General features: G+C 31.9%; 2 protein-coding genes across 2 annotated transcripts; both read left to right on the top strand.

Annotated features, from left to right (window-relative positions):
* Window positions 1-1,579: 1,579 nt before the first annotated feature.
* LOC148602984 (uncharacterized) lies at window positions 1,580-5,528 on the top strand. Its single transcript, XM_088553342.1, has 4 exons — window positions 1,580-1,708; window positions 3,291-3,542; window positions 3,934-4,026; window positions 5,277-5,528. The coding sequence occupies exons 1-4, from the start codon at window positions 1,651-1,653 to the stop codon at window positions 5,501-5,503; spliced, it is 630 nt and encodes a 209-aa protein (XP_088409468.1). The 5' UTR covers window positions 1,580-1,650; the 3' UTR covers window positions 5,504-5,528.
* Window positions 5,529-7,860: 2,332 nt separating this feature from the next.
* LOC148602983 (uncharacterized) lies at window positions 7,861-15,986 on the top strand. The gene is made up of 6 exons (XM_088553341.1): window positions 7,861-7,989; window positions 9,572-9,823; window positions 10,215-10,307; window positions 11,559-11,743; window positions 13,936-14,101; window positions 15,828-15,986. Exons 1-6 carry the CDS (start codon window positions 7,932-7,934, stop codon window positions 15,845-15,847), a joined length of 774 nt encoding a protein of 257 aa, XP_088409467.1. The 5' UTR covers window positions 7,861-7,931; the 3' UTR covers window positions 15,848-15,986.
* Window positions 15,987-16,132: the final 146 nt, after the last annotated feature.

Below are 16,132 nucleotides of genomic sequence, written 5' to 3'. Positions count from 1 at the left end.
CTTAAATCTTCTTCTGAACTTTCTAACCAACATTACGTTTTCTTCTGAACTTTATATAACCAACAATAAGTTTTCTACTTAACTTTCTAACCAACATTAAGTTTTCTTCTGAACTTTCTAACGAACATTAAGTTTTCTTCTGAACTTTCTAATCAACATCAAGTTTTCTTGTGAACTTTCTATAACCAAACTTCAATCTTCTTCTGAACTTTCTAACCAACATTAAGTTTTCTTCTGAACTTAATATAACCAACAATAAGTTTTCTACTTAACTTTCTAACCAACGTTAAGTTTTCTTCTGAACTTTCTAAAACCAAGATGAAATCTTCTTCGGAATTTTCTATAACCAATATTAAGTTTTCTTCTGAACTTTCTAATCAACATCAAGTTTTCTTGTGAATTTTCTATAACCAAACTTCAATCTTCTTCTGAACTTTCTAACCAACATTACGTTTTCTTCTGAAATTTCTATAACCAACATTAAATCTTCTTCTGAACTTTCTATAACCAACATAAAGTTTTCTTCTGAACTTTCTAACCAACATTACATTTTCTTGTGAACTTTCTCACCAACATTAATGTTTATTGTGAACTTTCTATAACCAACATTAAATCTTCTTCTGAACTTTCTAATCAACATTAAGTTTTCTTGTGAACTTTCTATAACCAACATTAAATCTTCTTCTGAACTTTCTATAACCAACATAAAGTTTTCTTCTGAACTTTCTAACCAACATTACAATCCTTTTTTAAGATTAAGAGATTCTCCCTCAAGAATTCACCCTGTTACTGAATAAGACTTACATTTCTTATGTAATCAGTCTTTTTCTTTCTTGTTTTATACTTTGCCAACCTCCTCAGCTAACTGAGTTGATATCAAGTCATCAATGAGACATGTTGGATGCAGAAATACTATTAATGATTGATTGATTGACTGTTGGGGTTTAAAGCTCGAGCAGCAATATTTCAGCTATATTCAGGCGATGAACATGAAATGGATGATAAAATGAACATAAATGATGATGAAATGAAACAAGGGATGGGATACAGGGACAACAGGGTCGACAAATCTCGACTGCCACTACAAAAAGGGGAGATGGGCAGGGTCGAGTAATTTAGCCTCCTGTGGCAGAGCGCAAAGGTTCCTACTCCTATCGAATACCACAGCATGGTTCTTTAACGTGCGAGGAACGTGGCATCTTTTCCAACACGACGCACCACTATGGTTTGCAGTCAGGTTTTCCGTAATATAGCCTGAAAACCCCAGCATGTAACACGCCAGGGATACCCCATTTCACCATATGGGGCACACATCCCAGTTGCTCTGTGGGCAGAGCGCCTAGCGCCCGGCTAGGTTCCTGAGCACTATTTAGTCGCCTTTTACGATAAGCTTAGCGCTGCTGCAGGCCTATTCTTTCGACACCCGGACCTGCACGGGGTCAGAAATACTATTAAAAATGTTGACAAAAACATTAATCCTCTACGTGATTCTTATTTAAACCTGTACTAATAGGTTTTTTTTATTATTATAAAGTAAGCCCATCAATAACAGCTTTCCTTTTCTATTTTGTTCTCAGTCTTATCATTTTAAGATTTGAACACGCAGTTGGATCTTTTAGTTTGAAATTTATTCAACGGAATTCATAATAAATGTTCAAAATGGTTGTAATGATAGTACTTTTAACACTACTATTCGATAACTTTAAAGGTATAGTATATATTTTAAGTGAAATTAACGAAAATAGAAAATTTTTTATGCTATGTTATGAACAATTGTTTGAAAGAAAATAAGAAATTTTTATGCTTTGGTTGCTACGTCACCCGAACGTAATAACCATTTAAAAATTGGGAAAAAACATGACGCATTTCACAAAACAAATGTGAAATTGGTATACCACATTTTTATGTGCCTAAATTCACTCGGCGGGTGTTTCTAGAAAAGCAGAGGACGCTTACCCTGCACTTGGTCCATGCTCCCAGTTTTTAGTGGAGTCGAGTTTGCTTTTGTTACTTTGTATGTATGATTTTAGTTATTTTATGTTCTTTGTTGTTTATGTCTCTTTTCCATGTCTGGTCTTTGTCCCTAGATTACATTCTTTTGATTACCGCTGTAACCTTGGTTTCCTTGATTACTCTTTGACATTAAGCATACGTTTAACAGGAACTAAATTAGTTAAGTAAACATCATAAAATACGTAACTGTTAACGTTTTATGCAGACCAATCGTATAATATTATACAAAACTGTTTCCTCAAATTTTATATACCTTTTTTTCTTTTTTCGGCAAACATTGGTAACCTTTGTCGATTTACAACTATATCAATCAAAAAAACCTTAGTCAAACCAATGGCCTTTTGAAATCAGTTTGAGTCATAAAACGAGGTCTGAATCCGAAGTAAAACATCATTCGGAACCTTTCGTCCTGAATACAATAATAAGTGTTTTCCCTGGTATGTTAACACTGAAACCTGTCATGCACGAATCATCGGCCGGCACAGATTTGCAAATAAGTATAAATGTGTTGTCCATTCAAAGAAAATACGGTTAATTAAGATATGGGAACAGAAACATGTTATTGGGCGAATAGGAAATGCGGTTCTAAAAGCATATATTCATTTCAAAATTCCATTTCATTCAATTAAATCAATGGCCTTAATGTTGAAGATTTTCAAAAGATATAGAATATACGTTCGTTATGAAATGACATAATGACAAAAATGCTGAATGGGTACAATGAGCAATAGGGAGTTATCTATAGCAAAAGGTTAGTTTTCTGAGAAGCACAGAAGATTGGAGAGGATATAATAAAATTGTAAATGGTAAGTTCATTTCTTTCAATAACTGCTGTGTTTGTATTGCACTCCATCAAAACTACCAACAATTGTGAATACACAACTAGTTTAAACTCGAAGAAATATGTACCGTTCTCTTGATTCGTGTATCCAATTAACCAATTAAAACAAGGATTTTATCCTAGCAGAGAACTGTTTTGTTTCAATACGTCTGTTGAACGGTCTTGACGATAACCTGAAAGTATGATTTAATTATATCATTAATTGCTTGCGAGGAAGTTTGCAATATGTCTATTATATGTTCGGCGATTAGAAATCTGATATCCGAAGGGGTATTTTTACTGAGGACTGTAAAAGTGATGGCGACTAAGTTTAGAAGGTTTTTTTTTTTAAATTCTGTACCAAGTTTTGCTTGTCTAAATAATAATGTTTTATTTTAAAAATCTTCTTACTGGAACTTTCTATTATATTTCGATTAAGAACTGCATTTTATTTAAGACATTTCAGCACAGTTTATTTCTGTAAGTGTCGACAGCAAACAACTCAAAATTAAAGAGGGAGATCAGCCAACACTCTCATGTAGAGTATCTGGAACCAATACAAATATTCGATGGCAAAAAATTGGACGTGATGGGTCAATTAAAGGGATCTCAGAGGACGATACTGTAGTTTCACAGCTAAAAGATAGATATGTCATTAATTTGTCAACAACAAGTAGCCAAACCGTCGTCAAACTGAGCTTTTCGAATGGTAAGATTAAACGATGCATCTGTAAGTAGGATTTTGATTTGTAAGGAGTTAAATAAAATTTGACAATCTCAGCAATAATTCGAGATTTCATCATAAAACTTTTCCACTACTGCGCAGTAACCTCATCCCTTAACTGAAGTAAACAGAATTTGTCTTCCTTCAAAAACTAATTGGAAAAGGAGTACGATTTTTTCACCACTGACATTTTAAACGAATAAGTTTGCGTTAGTCATTACAAAATGTTTACCAAAATAAATAAAGGCCAATGTGATGTGATAGTAATCTTTAAATAAAAAAAAATAATAAATATTACAATTCTACTGTATACGGGCAAAAGACAAAGTCAAAGTTCTTCGGATATATATCAGATTCGAATGTTTATCTTTTGCAGGTGTAAAGTATGCTGATGACGGCATTTATAGATGTGCCTTTGTACTTGATCAAGAAAATGTAATAGCAGATCAAACTGACTTGATTGTTTTCAGTGAGTGTTATGGCAAATTGAAAACGAGTGGAATCACTTTTATTATACATCTCAAATACCTTTTTAAATCTTTGGTATGATTTAAGTACTAGTCCACATAAAATTCAGACACTGCCTGCGGGAATTCATGGTGTAGAAAAACCCACCAAACAATGTTATTTTTTGTCTTCAGATGCTATATTTTTTTGTAACATAAGTTTCCTCGGTATACAGATCTGCACTTAAGAAAATCATACATTCATGTCACACCAAATCGAAGCAAATCAAGAAGAACGATAACTCTAGCAGTGTGCTAATTTCATGTACGATCTATTTAAATCTTATCTCAAAAGCGCAACTCTTAAAGATTGATTATGTGGTATGTAACTGTATCTGAATAGGAAATCAGTAGTAAAGTTGGTGGGTTTTTAACATGCATGAATCACCTCCCGTCTGATTTTTATAAAGACTTCTATTTAATTATTCATTATATCCATCTGGGAAGAATTTAGCTGACACGTGAATCGTGTCGGAGTTTGTAAATATAAGACCAAAAATGTACCACAGTACAGAAGTAGAACACTTTAATTTATTTTTTCATAAAACAAAACTTATTTAAAAGCTGTTAAATTACTTTTAACTAATATGATACTCATTTTTTTAATTGATAAGGAAGGATGATTTAAAAGTAGCGTTCAAAAAACGAAATCAAAACGATTATAATGTACTCAATATCAATAAGTACAAAATAATAAACAGAATCAAAAACTGCAAATTAATTGAAAAGTTTATTAGTTGTTTCAATGTAAATGTTTTGTATAATTACAAATCTACAGAACAAAACATATTCTGTGTTGATTGTTTAATTTTTCAAGTTGTGTATTTTTATCTTGTTTTACACGTACAGTATTGTTGGTATTTTCATATTTTTACGAGAGCATATAAGTCATAAAATACTACCCTAAGAACGATCGTCAATGTTAATACAATTAAATACAATGTAGTTTTTAAATAAATCGAAAAGACAATTGATAAAAAAAAAACAAACAAAGAAACAAAAAAAAAAAAAAAAAAAAAAAAAAAAAAAAAAAAAAAAAAAAAAAAACACCAAAAAACACACATTTTAACTATGATTCTAAAAGCGGTAATATAAAGATTTCTATATAAATCATACAATTTACATACCGTACATTAATACATTGATGCCAATTTCAAACGTATCGACATAAAAAACGTTCGAATTTTTATAGTTCTTAACTTTTTCTTTATAGAAAACATTGACAAGATGACTCTTTCCCTGGCAGACAGTGAATTTGATACATCATCAAACCACACTCATTCAATTTCCTTGCCTAAGGGCAATTATATATCAATATGTAAAACTTTGGGATCCAATCCAGCTGCTGTTATTTATATGTACCTTGACGGTGTTGAAATAGGAACTAACGAGACTTCGGTGAGACCAAAAGCACCCCGTCTTACATTGTCTGTCCTCTAAGTTAAAAATATTATCTTGAAACGCATAGAATATTTCAGTCGGCTTAATTGTTACTGTTCTGCCTATATTTGAAGGACGCCCAATAGTAATCTGTCTGTTCATCTGCAACAAGTCGGGCCCGGGCTGTAACTTTATCGTCTTTTGGTGTAGGCTTTTGATATTTGGCATGATAGTAGATCAGCTCAAGGCGATGTGTGACGGTACCATGGTCGATGAACTTTAACCTTGATATTTGTCCTGAAGGTCAAATTAATTAATTAGGTATACAAGCCCGTGTTCGAACTGAAACATTTTTTGTTGTAATTTGGTGTATGCTTTTGATATTGGGTATAATGACCGATCAGCTAAAGACGATGTGTGGCCCTACCATGGTTGATGAACTTTGACCTTGAAATGTGTTTTCAATATCTAATTAATTTATCTGTGATGTTACTCTTTTTATCTTTTGGTGTGTATGCTTCTAATATTTAGCATGAGTGTAAATCAGTCCCAAACAATGTGTCGAATACCATACATATGGTTTTTGTCTTGGCTGTAAAGAATTTTGCGTGTTAAATTGCATGCGTTGTACATGATTGGTGTGTAAACGTATGCAAAGAACAGGTCCACACAAGAAGCGGGCAAATATAAAAACGAACTTTCTATAACCAACATTAAGTTTTCGTCTGAACTTTCTAACCAACATTATGTTTTTTTTCTGAACGTTCTAACCAACATTAAGTTTTCTTCTGAACTTTCTATAACCAACATTAAATCTTCTTCTGAACTTTCTAAACAACTTAAATCTTCTTCTGAACTTTCTAACCAACATTACGTTTTCTTCTGAACTTTATATAACCAACAATAAGTTTTCTACTTAACTTTCTAACCAACATTAAGTTTTCTTCTGAACTTTCTAACGAACATTAAGTTTTCTTCTGAACTTTCTAATCAACATCAAGTTTTCTTGTGAACTTTCTATAACCAAACTTCAATCTTCTTCTGAACTTTCTAACCAACATTAAGTTTTCTTCTGAACTTAATATAACCAACAATAAGTTTTCTACTTAACTTTCTAACCAACGTTAAGTTTTCTTCTGAACTTTCTAAAACCAAGATGAAATCTTCTTCGGAATTTTCTATAACCAATATTAAGTTTTCTTCTGAACTTTCTAATCAACATCAAGTTTTCTTGTGAATTTTCTATAACCAAACTTCAATCTTCTTCTGAACTTTCTAACCAACATTACGTTTTCTTCTGAAATTTCTATAACCAACATTAAATCTTCTTCTGAACTTTCTATAACCAACATAAAGTTTTCTTCTGAACTTTCTAACCAACATTACGTTTTCTTGTGAACTTTCTCACCAACATTAATGTTTATTGTGAACTTTCTATAACCAACATTAAATCTTCTTCTGAACTTTCTAATCAACATTAAGTTTTCTTGTGAACTTTCTATAACCAACATTAAATCTTCTTCTGAACTTTCTATAACCAACATAAAGTTTTCTTCTGAACTTTCTAACCAACATTACAATCCTTTTTTAAGATTAAGAGATTCTCCCTCAAGAATTCACCCTGTTACTGAATAAGACTTACATTTCTTATGTAATCAGTCTTTTTCTTTCTTGTTTTATACTTTGCCAACCTCCTCAGCTAACTGAGTTGATATCAAGTCATCAATGAGACATGTTGGATGCAGAAATACTATTAATGATTGATTGATTGACTGTTGGGGTTTAAAGCTCGAGCAGCAATATTTCAGCTATATTCAGGCGATGAACATGAAATGGATGATAAAATGAACATAAATGATGATGAAATGAAACAAGGGATGGGATACAGGGACAACAGGGTCGACAAATCTCGACTGCCACTACAAAAAGGGGAGATGGGCAGGGTCGAGTAATTTAGCCTCCTGTGGCAGAGCGCAAAGGTTCCTACTCCTATCGAATACCACAGCATGGTTCTTTAACGTGCGAGGAACGTGGCATCTTTTCCAACACGACGCACCACTATGGTTTGCAGTCAGGTTTTCCGTAATATAGCCTGAAAACCCCAGCATGTAACACGCCAGGGATACCCCATTTCACCATATGGGGCACACATCCCAGTTGCTCTGTGGGCAGAGCGCCTAGCGCCCGGCTAGGTTCCTGAGCACTATTTAGTCGCCTTTTACGATAAGCTTAGCGCTGCTGCAGGCCTATTCTTTCGACACCCGGACCTGCACGGGGTCAGAAATACTATTAAAAATGTTGACAAAAACATTAATCCTCTACGTGATTCTTATTTAAACCTGTACTAATAGGTTTTTTTTATTATTATAAAGTAAGCCCATCAATAACAGCTTTCCTTTTCTATTTTGTTCTCAGTCTTATCATTTTAAGATTTGAACACGCAGTTGGATCTTTTAGTTTGAAATTTATTCAACGGAATTCATAATAAATGTTCAAAATGGTTGTAATGATAGTACTTTTAACACTACTATTCGATAACTTTAAAGGTATAGTATATATTTTAAGTGAAATTAACGAAAATAGAAAATTTTTTATGCTATGTTATGAACAATTGTTTGAAAGAAAATAAGAAATTTTTATGCTTTGGTTGCTACGTCACCCGAACGTAATAACCATTTAAAAATTGGGAAAAAACATGACGCATTTCACAAAACAAATGTGAAATTGGTATACCACATTTTTATGTGCCTAAATTCACTCGGCGGGTGTTTCTAGAAAAGCAGAGGACGCTTACCCTGCACTTGGTCCATGCTCCCAGTTTTTAGTGGAGTCGAGTTTGCTTTTGTTACTTTGTATGTATGATTTTAGTTATTTTATGTTCTTTGTTGTTTATGTCTCTTTTCCATGTCTGGTCTTTGTCCCTAGATTACATTCTTTTGATTACCGCTGTAACCTTGGTTTCCTTGATTACTCTTTGACATTAAGCATACGTTTAACAGGAACTAAATTAGTTAAGTAAACATCATAAAATACGTAACTGTTAACGTTTTATGCAGACCAATCGTATAATATTATACAAAACTGTTTCCTCAAATTTTATATACCTTTTTTTCTTTTTTCGGCAAACATTGGTAACCTTTGTCGATTTACAACTATATCAATCAAAAAAACCTTAGTCAAACCAATGGCCTTTTGAAATCAGTTTGAGTCATAAAACGAGGTCTGAATCCGAAGTAAAACATCATTCGGAACCTTTCGTCCTGAATACAATAATAAGTGTTTTCCCTGGTATGTTAACACTGAAACCTGTCATGCACGAATCATCGGCCGGCACAGATTTGCAAATAAGTATAAATGTGTTGTCCATTCAAAGAAAATACGGTTAATTAAGATATGGGAACAGAAACATGTTATTGGGCGAATAGGAAATGCGGTTCTAAAAGCATATATTCATTTCAAAATTCCATTTCATTCAATTAAATCAATGGCCTTAATGTTGAAGATTTTCAAAAGATATAGAATATACGTTCGTTATGAAATGACATAATGACAAAAATGCTGAATGGGTACAATGAGCAATAGGGAGTTATCTATAGCAAAAGGTTAGTTTTCTGAGAAGCACAGAAGATTGGAGAGGATATAATAAAATTGTAAATGGTAAGTTCATTTCTTTCAATAACTGCTGTGTTTGTATTGCACTCCATCAAAACTACCAACAATTGTGAATACACAACTAGTTTAAACTCGAAGAAATATGTACCGTTCTCTTGATTCGTGTATCCAATTAACCAATTAAAACAAGGATTTTATCCTAGCAGAGAACTGTTTTGTTTCAATACGTCTGTTGAACGGTCTTGACGATAACCTGAAAGTATGATTTAATTATATCATTAATTGCTTGCGAGGAAGTTTGCAATATGTCTATTATATGTTCGGCGATTAGAAATCTGATATCCGAAGGGGTATTTTTACTGAGGACTGTAAAAGTGATGGCGACTAAGTTTAGAAGGTTTTTTTTTTTAAATTCTGTACCAAGTTTTGCTTGTCTAAATAATAATGTTTTATTTTAAAAATCTTCTTACTGGAACTTTCTATTATATTTCGATTAAGAACTGCATTTTATTTAAGACATTTCAGCACAGTTTATTTCTGTAAGTGTCGACAGCAAACAACTCAAAATTAAAGAGGGAGATCAGCCAACACTCTCATGTAGAGTATCTGGAACCAATACAAATATTCGATGGCAAAAAATTGGACGTGATGGGTCAATTAAAGGGATCTCAGAGGACGATACTGTAGTTTCACAGCTAAAAGATAGATATGTCATTAATTTGTCAACAACAAGTAGCCAAACCGTCGTCAAACTGAGCTTTTCGAATGGTAAGATTAAACGATGCATCTGTAAGTAGGATTTTGATTTGTAAGGAGTTAAATAAAATTTGACAATCTCAGCAATAATTCGAGATTTCATCATAAAACTTTTCCACTACTGCGCAGTAACCTCATCCCTTAACTGAAGTAAACAGAATTTGTCTTCCTTCAAAAACTAATTGGAAAAGGAGTACGATTTTTTCACCACTGACATTTTAAACGAATAAGTTTGCGTTAGTCATTACAAAATGTTTACCAAAATAAATAAAGGCCAATGTGATGTGATAGTAATCTTTAAATAAAAAAAAATAATAAATATTACAATTCTACTGTATACGGGCAAAAGACAAAGTCAAAGTTCTTCGGATATATATCAGATTCGAATGTTTATCTTTTGCAGGTGTAAAGTATGCTGATGACGGCATTTATAGATGTGCCTTTGTACTTGATCAAGAAAATGTAATAGCAGATCAAACTGACTTGATTGTTTTCAGTGAGTGTTATGGCAAATTGAAAACGAGTGGAATCACTTTTATTATACATCTCAAATACCTTTTTAAATCTTTGGTATGATTTAAGTACTAGTCCACATAAAATTCAGACACTGCCTGCGGGAATTCATGGTGTAGAAAAACCCACCAAACAATGTTATTTTTTGTCTTCAGATGCTATATTTTTTTGTAACATAAGTTTCCTCGGTATACAGATCTGCACTTAAGAAAATCATACATTCATGTCACACCAAATCGAAGCAAATCAAGAAGAACGATAACTCTAGCAGTGTGCTAATTTCATGTACGATCTATTTAAATCTTATCTCAAAAGCGCAACTCTTAAAGATTGATTATGTGGTATGTAACTGTATCTGAATAGGAAATCAGTAGTAAAGTTGGTGGGTTTTTAACATGCATGAATCACCTCCCGTCTGATTTTTATAAAGACTTCTATTTAATTATTCATTATATCCATCTGGGAAGAATTTAGCTGACACGTGAATCGTGTCGGAGTTTGTAAATATAAGACCAAAAATGTACCACAGTACAGAAGTAGAACACTTTAATTTATTTTTTCATAAAACAAAACTTATTTAAAAGCTGTTAAATTACTTTTAACTAATATGATACTCATTTTTTTAATTGATAAGGAAGGATGATTTAAAAGTAGCGTTCAAAAAACGAAATCAAAACGATTATAATGTACTCAATATCAATAAGTACAAAATAATAAACAGAATCAAAAACTGCAAATTAATTGAAAAGTTTATTAGTTGTTTCAATGTAAATGTTTTGTATAATTACAAATCTACAGAACAAAACATATTCTGTGTTGATTGTTTAATTTTTCAAGTTGTGTATTTTTATCTTGTTTTACACGTACAGTATTGTTGGTATTTTCATATTTTTACGAGAGCATATAAGTCATAAAATACTACCCTAAGAACGATCGTCAATGTTAATACAATTAAATACAATGTAGTTTTTAAATAAATCGAAAAGACAATTGATAAAAAAAAAACAAACAAAGAAACAAAGAAACAAAAAAAAAAAAAAAAAAAAAAAAAAAAAAAAAAAAAAAAAACACCAAAAAACACACATTTTAACTATGATTCTAAAAGCGGTAATATAAAGATTTCTATATAAATCATACAATTTACATACCGTACATTAATACATTGATGCCAATTTCAAACGTATCGACATAAAAAACGTTCGAATTTTTATAGTTCTTAACTTTTTCTTTATAGAAAACATTGACAAGATGACTCTTTCCCTGGCAGACAGTGAATTTGATACATCATCAAACCACACTCATTCAATTTCCTTGCCTAAGGGCAATTATATATCAATATGTAAAACTTTGGGATCCAATCCAGCTGCTGTTATTTATATGTACCTTGACGGTGTTGAAATAGGAACTAACGAGACTTCGGTGAGACCAAAAGCACCCCGTCTTACATTGTCTGTCCTCTAAGTTAAAAATATTATCTTGAAACGCATAGAATATTTCAGTCGGCTTAATTGTTACTGTTCTGCCTATATTTGAAGGACGCCCAATAGTAATCTGTCTGTTCATCTGCAACAAGTCGGGCCCGGGCTGTAACTTTATCGTCTTTTGGTGTAGGCTTTTGATATTTGGCATGATAGTAGATCAGCTCAAGGCGATGTGTGACGGTACCATGGTCGATGAACTTTAACCTTGATATTTGTCCTGAAGGTCAAATTAATTAATTAGGTATACAAGCCCGTGTTCGAACTGAAACATTTTTTGTTGTAATTTGGTGTATGCTTTTGATATTGGGTATAATGACCGATCAGCTAAAGACGATGTGTGGCCCTACCATGGTTGATGAACTTTGACCTTGAAATGTGTTTTCAATATCTAATTAATTTATCTGTGATGTTACTCTTTTTATCTTTTGGTGTGTATGCTTCTAATATTTAGCATGAGTGTAAATCAGTCCCAAACAATGTGTCGAATACCATACATATGGTTTTTGTCTTGGCTGTAAAGAATTTTGCGTGTTAAATTGCATGCGTTGTACATGATTGGTGTACAGATTTTTTACCATGGCAAGGCCCAGTGAGTTGGATTCTTTCTCAATGGTATCTAGTTACCTCTGCAAGTCTTAATGCAAAATATATATAGTAAAAAAATACTCAAAACAAATTACATCGGCAGTTTTCTTCAATCTTGAGATTGAAACTTTCTTTCAATACCCATTAAATGACAGAAATGAAAGTTTAAACCTCGTTATTAATTGTCTAGTTTACTACCTAAGGAAATTCTACAGGTAAAGGTCATTACTCAAGGGAGGACCTACTCTGTTTTCTTAAATTAACTATATTAATTGCTGTTAAGCTTTAACACATCTTCTATACTTAGTAATGAAAACCCTGTATCTATAGGCAATGCACAACCGTAAATCGGAAAAGAGTAATACAAAAAGAAGCTCTCATGCCATGTCAAATTAATAACTACATCTTAGATAACAGAGTATATTGCTAACAACAGAAGTGTAAACATCAAATTTTAAAATAAGTGTACAGATTTACCAGAACAGATTTTTTGTTTGAAAAGGCAAATATTGTGTGGTCTAGTGTAGTGCAAGCTAGATATAATTAGTGACCAATTTCCATATTTGAATGGACATTTTAACATTTTATGTTTCTTGGTGTTAGATTTAGCTGGGCCATAAATTTGAAGTAAAGGCATTTTGTTTCAAGAAAATTTCTGCTAGCTTGAACTGCATATTTATTTTAGGTAAAGCATTATATATATATATATATATATATATATATATATGTGTGTGTGTGTGTGTGTGTGTGTGTGTGTGTGTGTGTGTGTGTGTATTTAACACACAAGCACAAGTCAAACTTAGGGAAAAGAAATATAAATTCTATTCCATTTACAATGAAAGTGTAAATAACATATTATAAAATAAATCTACAGCTGTCAAAGACAAAATTTTAAGTCAGGAATGTTTCAGCGCTAAATTCAATATATTATCAAAAGTATGAATAAAAATATTGCATTAAGGAATATCCTAGATATTGACTTTAGCTGAAAATTAAAGATGAGAGGTTATTAGATCTGCAATTGAATATCTTGGGGTAGATGTAAATTCAGTACAATACAGTGATTTCATATTAAGTATGGCAGATGTATGTTTGTTAAAGCGCACCAGAGTAATAAAATATCTTTCCCTCAAAAGAGGCCGAAGTCTTCTTTATTCTAAAAATAAACTATTTTATCTCCACGACATTTTTGCTCAGGTTGTGTGCAAAAGGAAAACTGGTCAAAGAAAATTGGAAAAGTTTTAGAATAAAAAATATATAAAAAGTGAATTTTGAGAGTGGTACCTACCTTGATCACTTTATTTAGTTTATATACTAGTACTCTATATTCTTAAACCGTAATTAACCACAAAGTATGTTATAATTCCATCTATATATAATAAATGGGTAGGTCAAAGTGGTGTATTTAAACTATGTCATGTATAATAAATGGGTCAAAGTGGTGTATTTAAACTGTGTCATGTATAATAAATGGGTCAAAGTGGTGTATTTAAACTATGTCATGTTTTACACTGACTAGGTCTTTATAGTATAAAAACATTTCAGGTTTTCGTACGAGATACTTCGCTGTTGTTCACCACTGAAAAGAAAGTTAACATTACCTTGGGTCCAGAACATCTAACCAACATTCATGTACTGAAATGTGCTGCAATTGTAAATAGCGATGCTACAATGCAAAGAGAAATATCATTAAAGCTTGATATTCATCCAGGTAAATATATAGACTATGAGTTAAACTGGTATGGAGCTGATATGTCAGTTAACTGTTACAGTAACGTATATGTAATCAGTTGTGATTGATGCAAACAATAAATTATGATAAGGATACCTAATAGATTTTTAGGTATTTAATACTAATTATTATGAGGAACTTCAATGAACAATAAATAATGTAATCAAAACAACTCAAATAGCAGGAGAGTTATGGGGAGGCAAGGCGTGGATGATGGGTTTCATTTTTGTTTGAAGTCAGGAATTTTTTTGCCTCTGTTTATGTTGTTTCGTTTTCACTTTCAGTTTACTTTAATGTTGCCAGAGTATATCGAGTATATATTCGCTATGCTTGTGTATAATGTTGTTTCAGACCATGTGATGTAAGTGTTTCCTCATCGATCGGTGGCCTTGAGCTGATTTTTTTTTTTTTTCATTTTTGGGGTTGTTGTCCTTTCACCATGTCCATTCTCATTATCAATAGCTTGCTTTGCAAACTGTAGGTTCAGAAATTATATTGCGGATTAATTTTTGCGAGTTTGTAATTTTAGTGAGGATTGCGATTTTGGGTTTTTGCGATTTTGACAGAAGACCTCAAATCACAAACATGTCAAGTTAGTTGCAATTTTTCGCAATATTTTTTTTAATTTACGCTATCATAAATATTTCAGTAAAGTGCATATTCCACCTGTATACATGTAAATGTTCACAAGCTATAATTGTATGGATTGTGTTTATCATAATTTATTACATTTGTATCACTATGTAGCATGTGATATGTATTGCAAATGTTATATATAAGTCTATGTAAGAATCAGGCAGTGGGTGAAACATAGTATAAAACAAAACACCATTTTGATAGTATAATTTGACTACTTGCATTATGATCCCATATCACTAATTAAGTTATAATTTAATTGAAATGCAACGAAGATGAATACTTCAAGGGCAACGAATCATATTTTTCTAACAATCTAGAGCCATTTCAGAACAAATGCAGTGATGCAGAGATCAAATAATTTTTTTTTTTTTTTTTTTTTTTTTTTTTTTTTTTTTTTTTTTTAAATAGAGAAATCTTCCTTGATTATCAAGTGTATCGATGGGGTTTTGACATGCATATTTCTGATTTTACCCATTTTGTCTGGTTCTTACAGAAATTTACATACATTTTGCGTTTTATGTGTATATCATATTTAACGCATATAAGATGGAAATGAATAGACTAAATTGTGTTTCGAATCATAGCATATATCAATCTTATATGCATGGCATATTTCGAGTTTACATATGTGAAACATATTTTAGCATATGCATATTAAGTTTATTTTACAAATGTACATAGTTGTGACTACTGTATTTGCACAAATCCAAATGTATCATTTTACAACAATATTGCAACGGAAAAAGAAGGATCATCTACAGACAGGAAGTAATGATACGAAACTAAAAGTATTCTAATGTTAATTTGGTCATTTCAAGTTCTTTGTTATGTGTGTCTATTACCCTTGATAGGTCTTTATCCTGGGATTTTATTTTTCTGCTTGAATTATGGTTTCCTAGGTTACGTTTTAGTATATTTTAAAATTCAATTATATTTCAATTGAAAACATTTTCCAAATCCACCCATACAATTTAGGTTGAATATAATTCCATTGTCAATGATATTAAATACTATGTAATTGTGATAATCATTATTTTAAAAAATGCGCATATTTTCTCTTTAACAGACAAAAAGAAATGTAATTGAATATGGCGAAAATTCTTTCCGGGAATGTGCATGAAGACAAGGGATCTAACAAATTTACTTCTGTTGCGGTACCAAAGAAACATTTTTTGGAAAGTGACACTTTACAAACCTTAGTCGATGCCATAATTGATCACATTAAAGAGGGTTTTATCATGAATAAAGCTTTTCTTATTTTTTACTTTACCAACTTTTCCCCATGGCAACTTTGTGCTGTCTGTGTGTATTGCAATACCGGAAAGTAGTAACTGTAATAGGATTGAGAGATATATTGCGCTACAAAATCTG

The sequence above is a fragment of the Perna viridis genome, chromosome 11 (assembly GCF_037379345.1).
Source record: "Perna viridis isolate PV_CMFRI_1.1 ecotype Kerala chromosome 11, ASM3737934v1, whole genome shotgun sequence".
NCBI lineage: Eukaryota > Metazoa > Mollusca > Bivalvia > Mytilida > Mytilidae > Perna > Perna viridis.
This window is presented reverse-complemented; position numbering and strand designations above follow the sequence as displayed.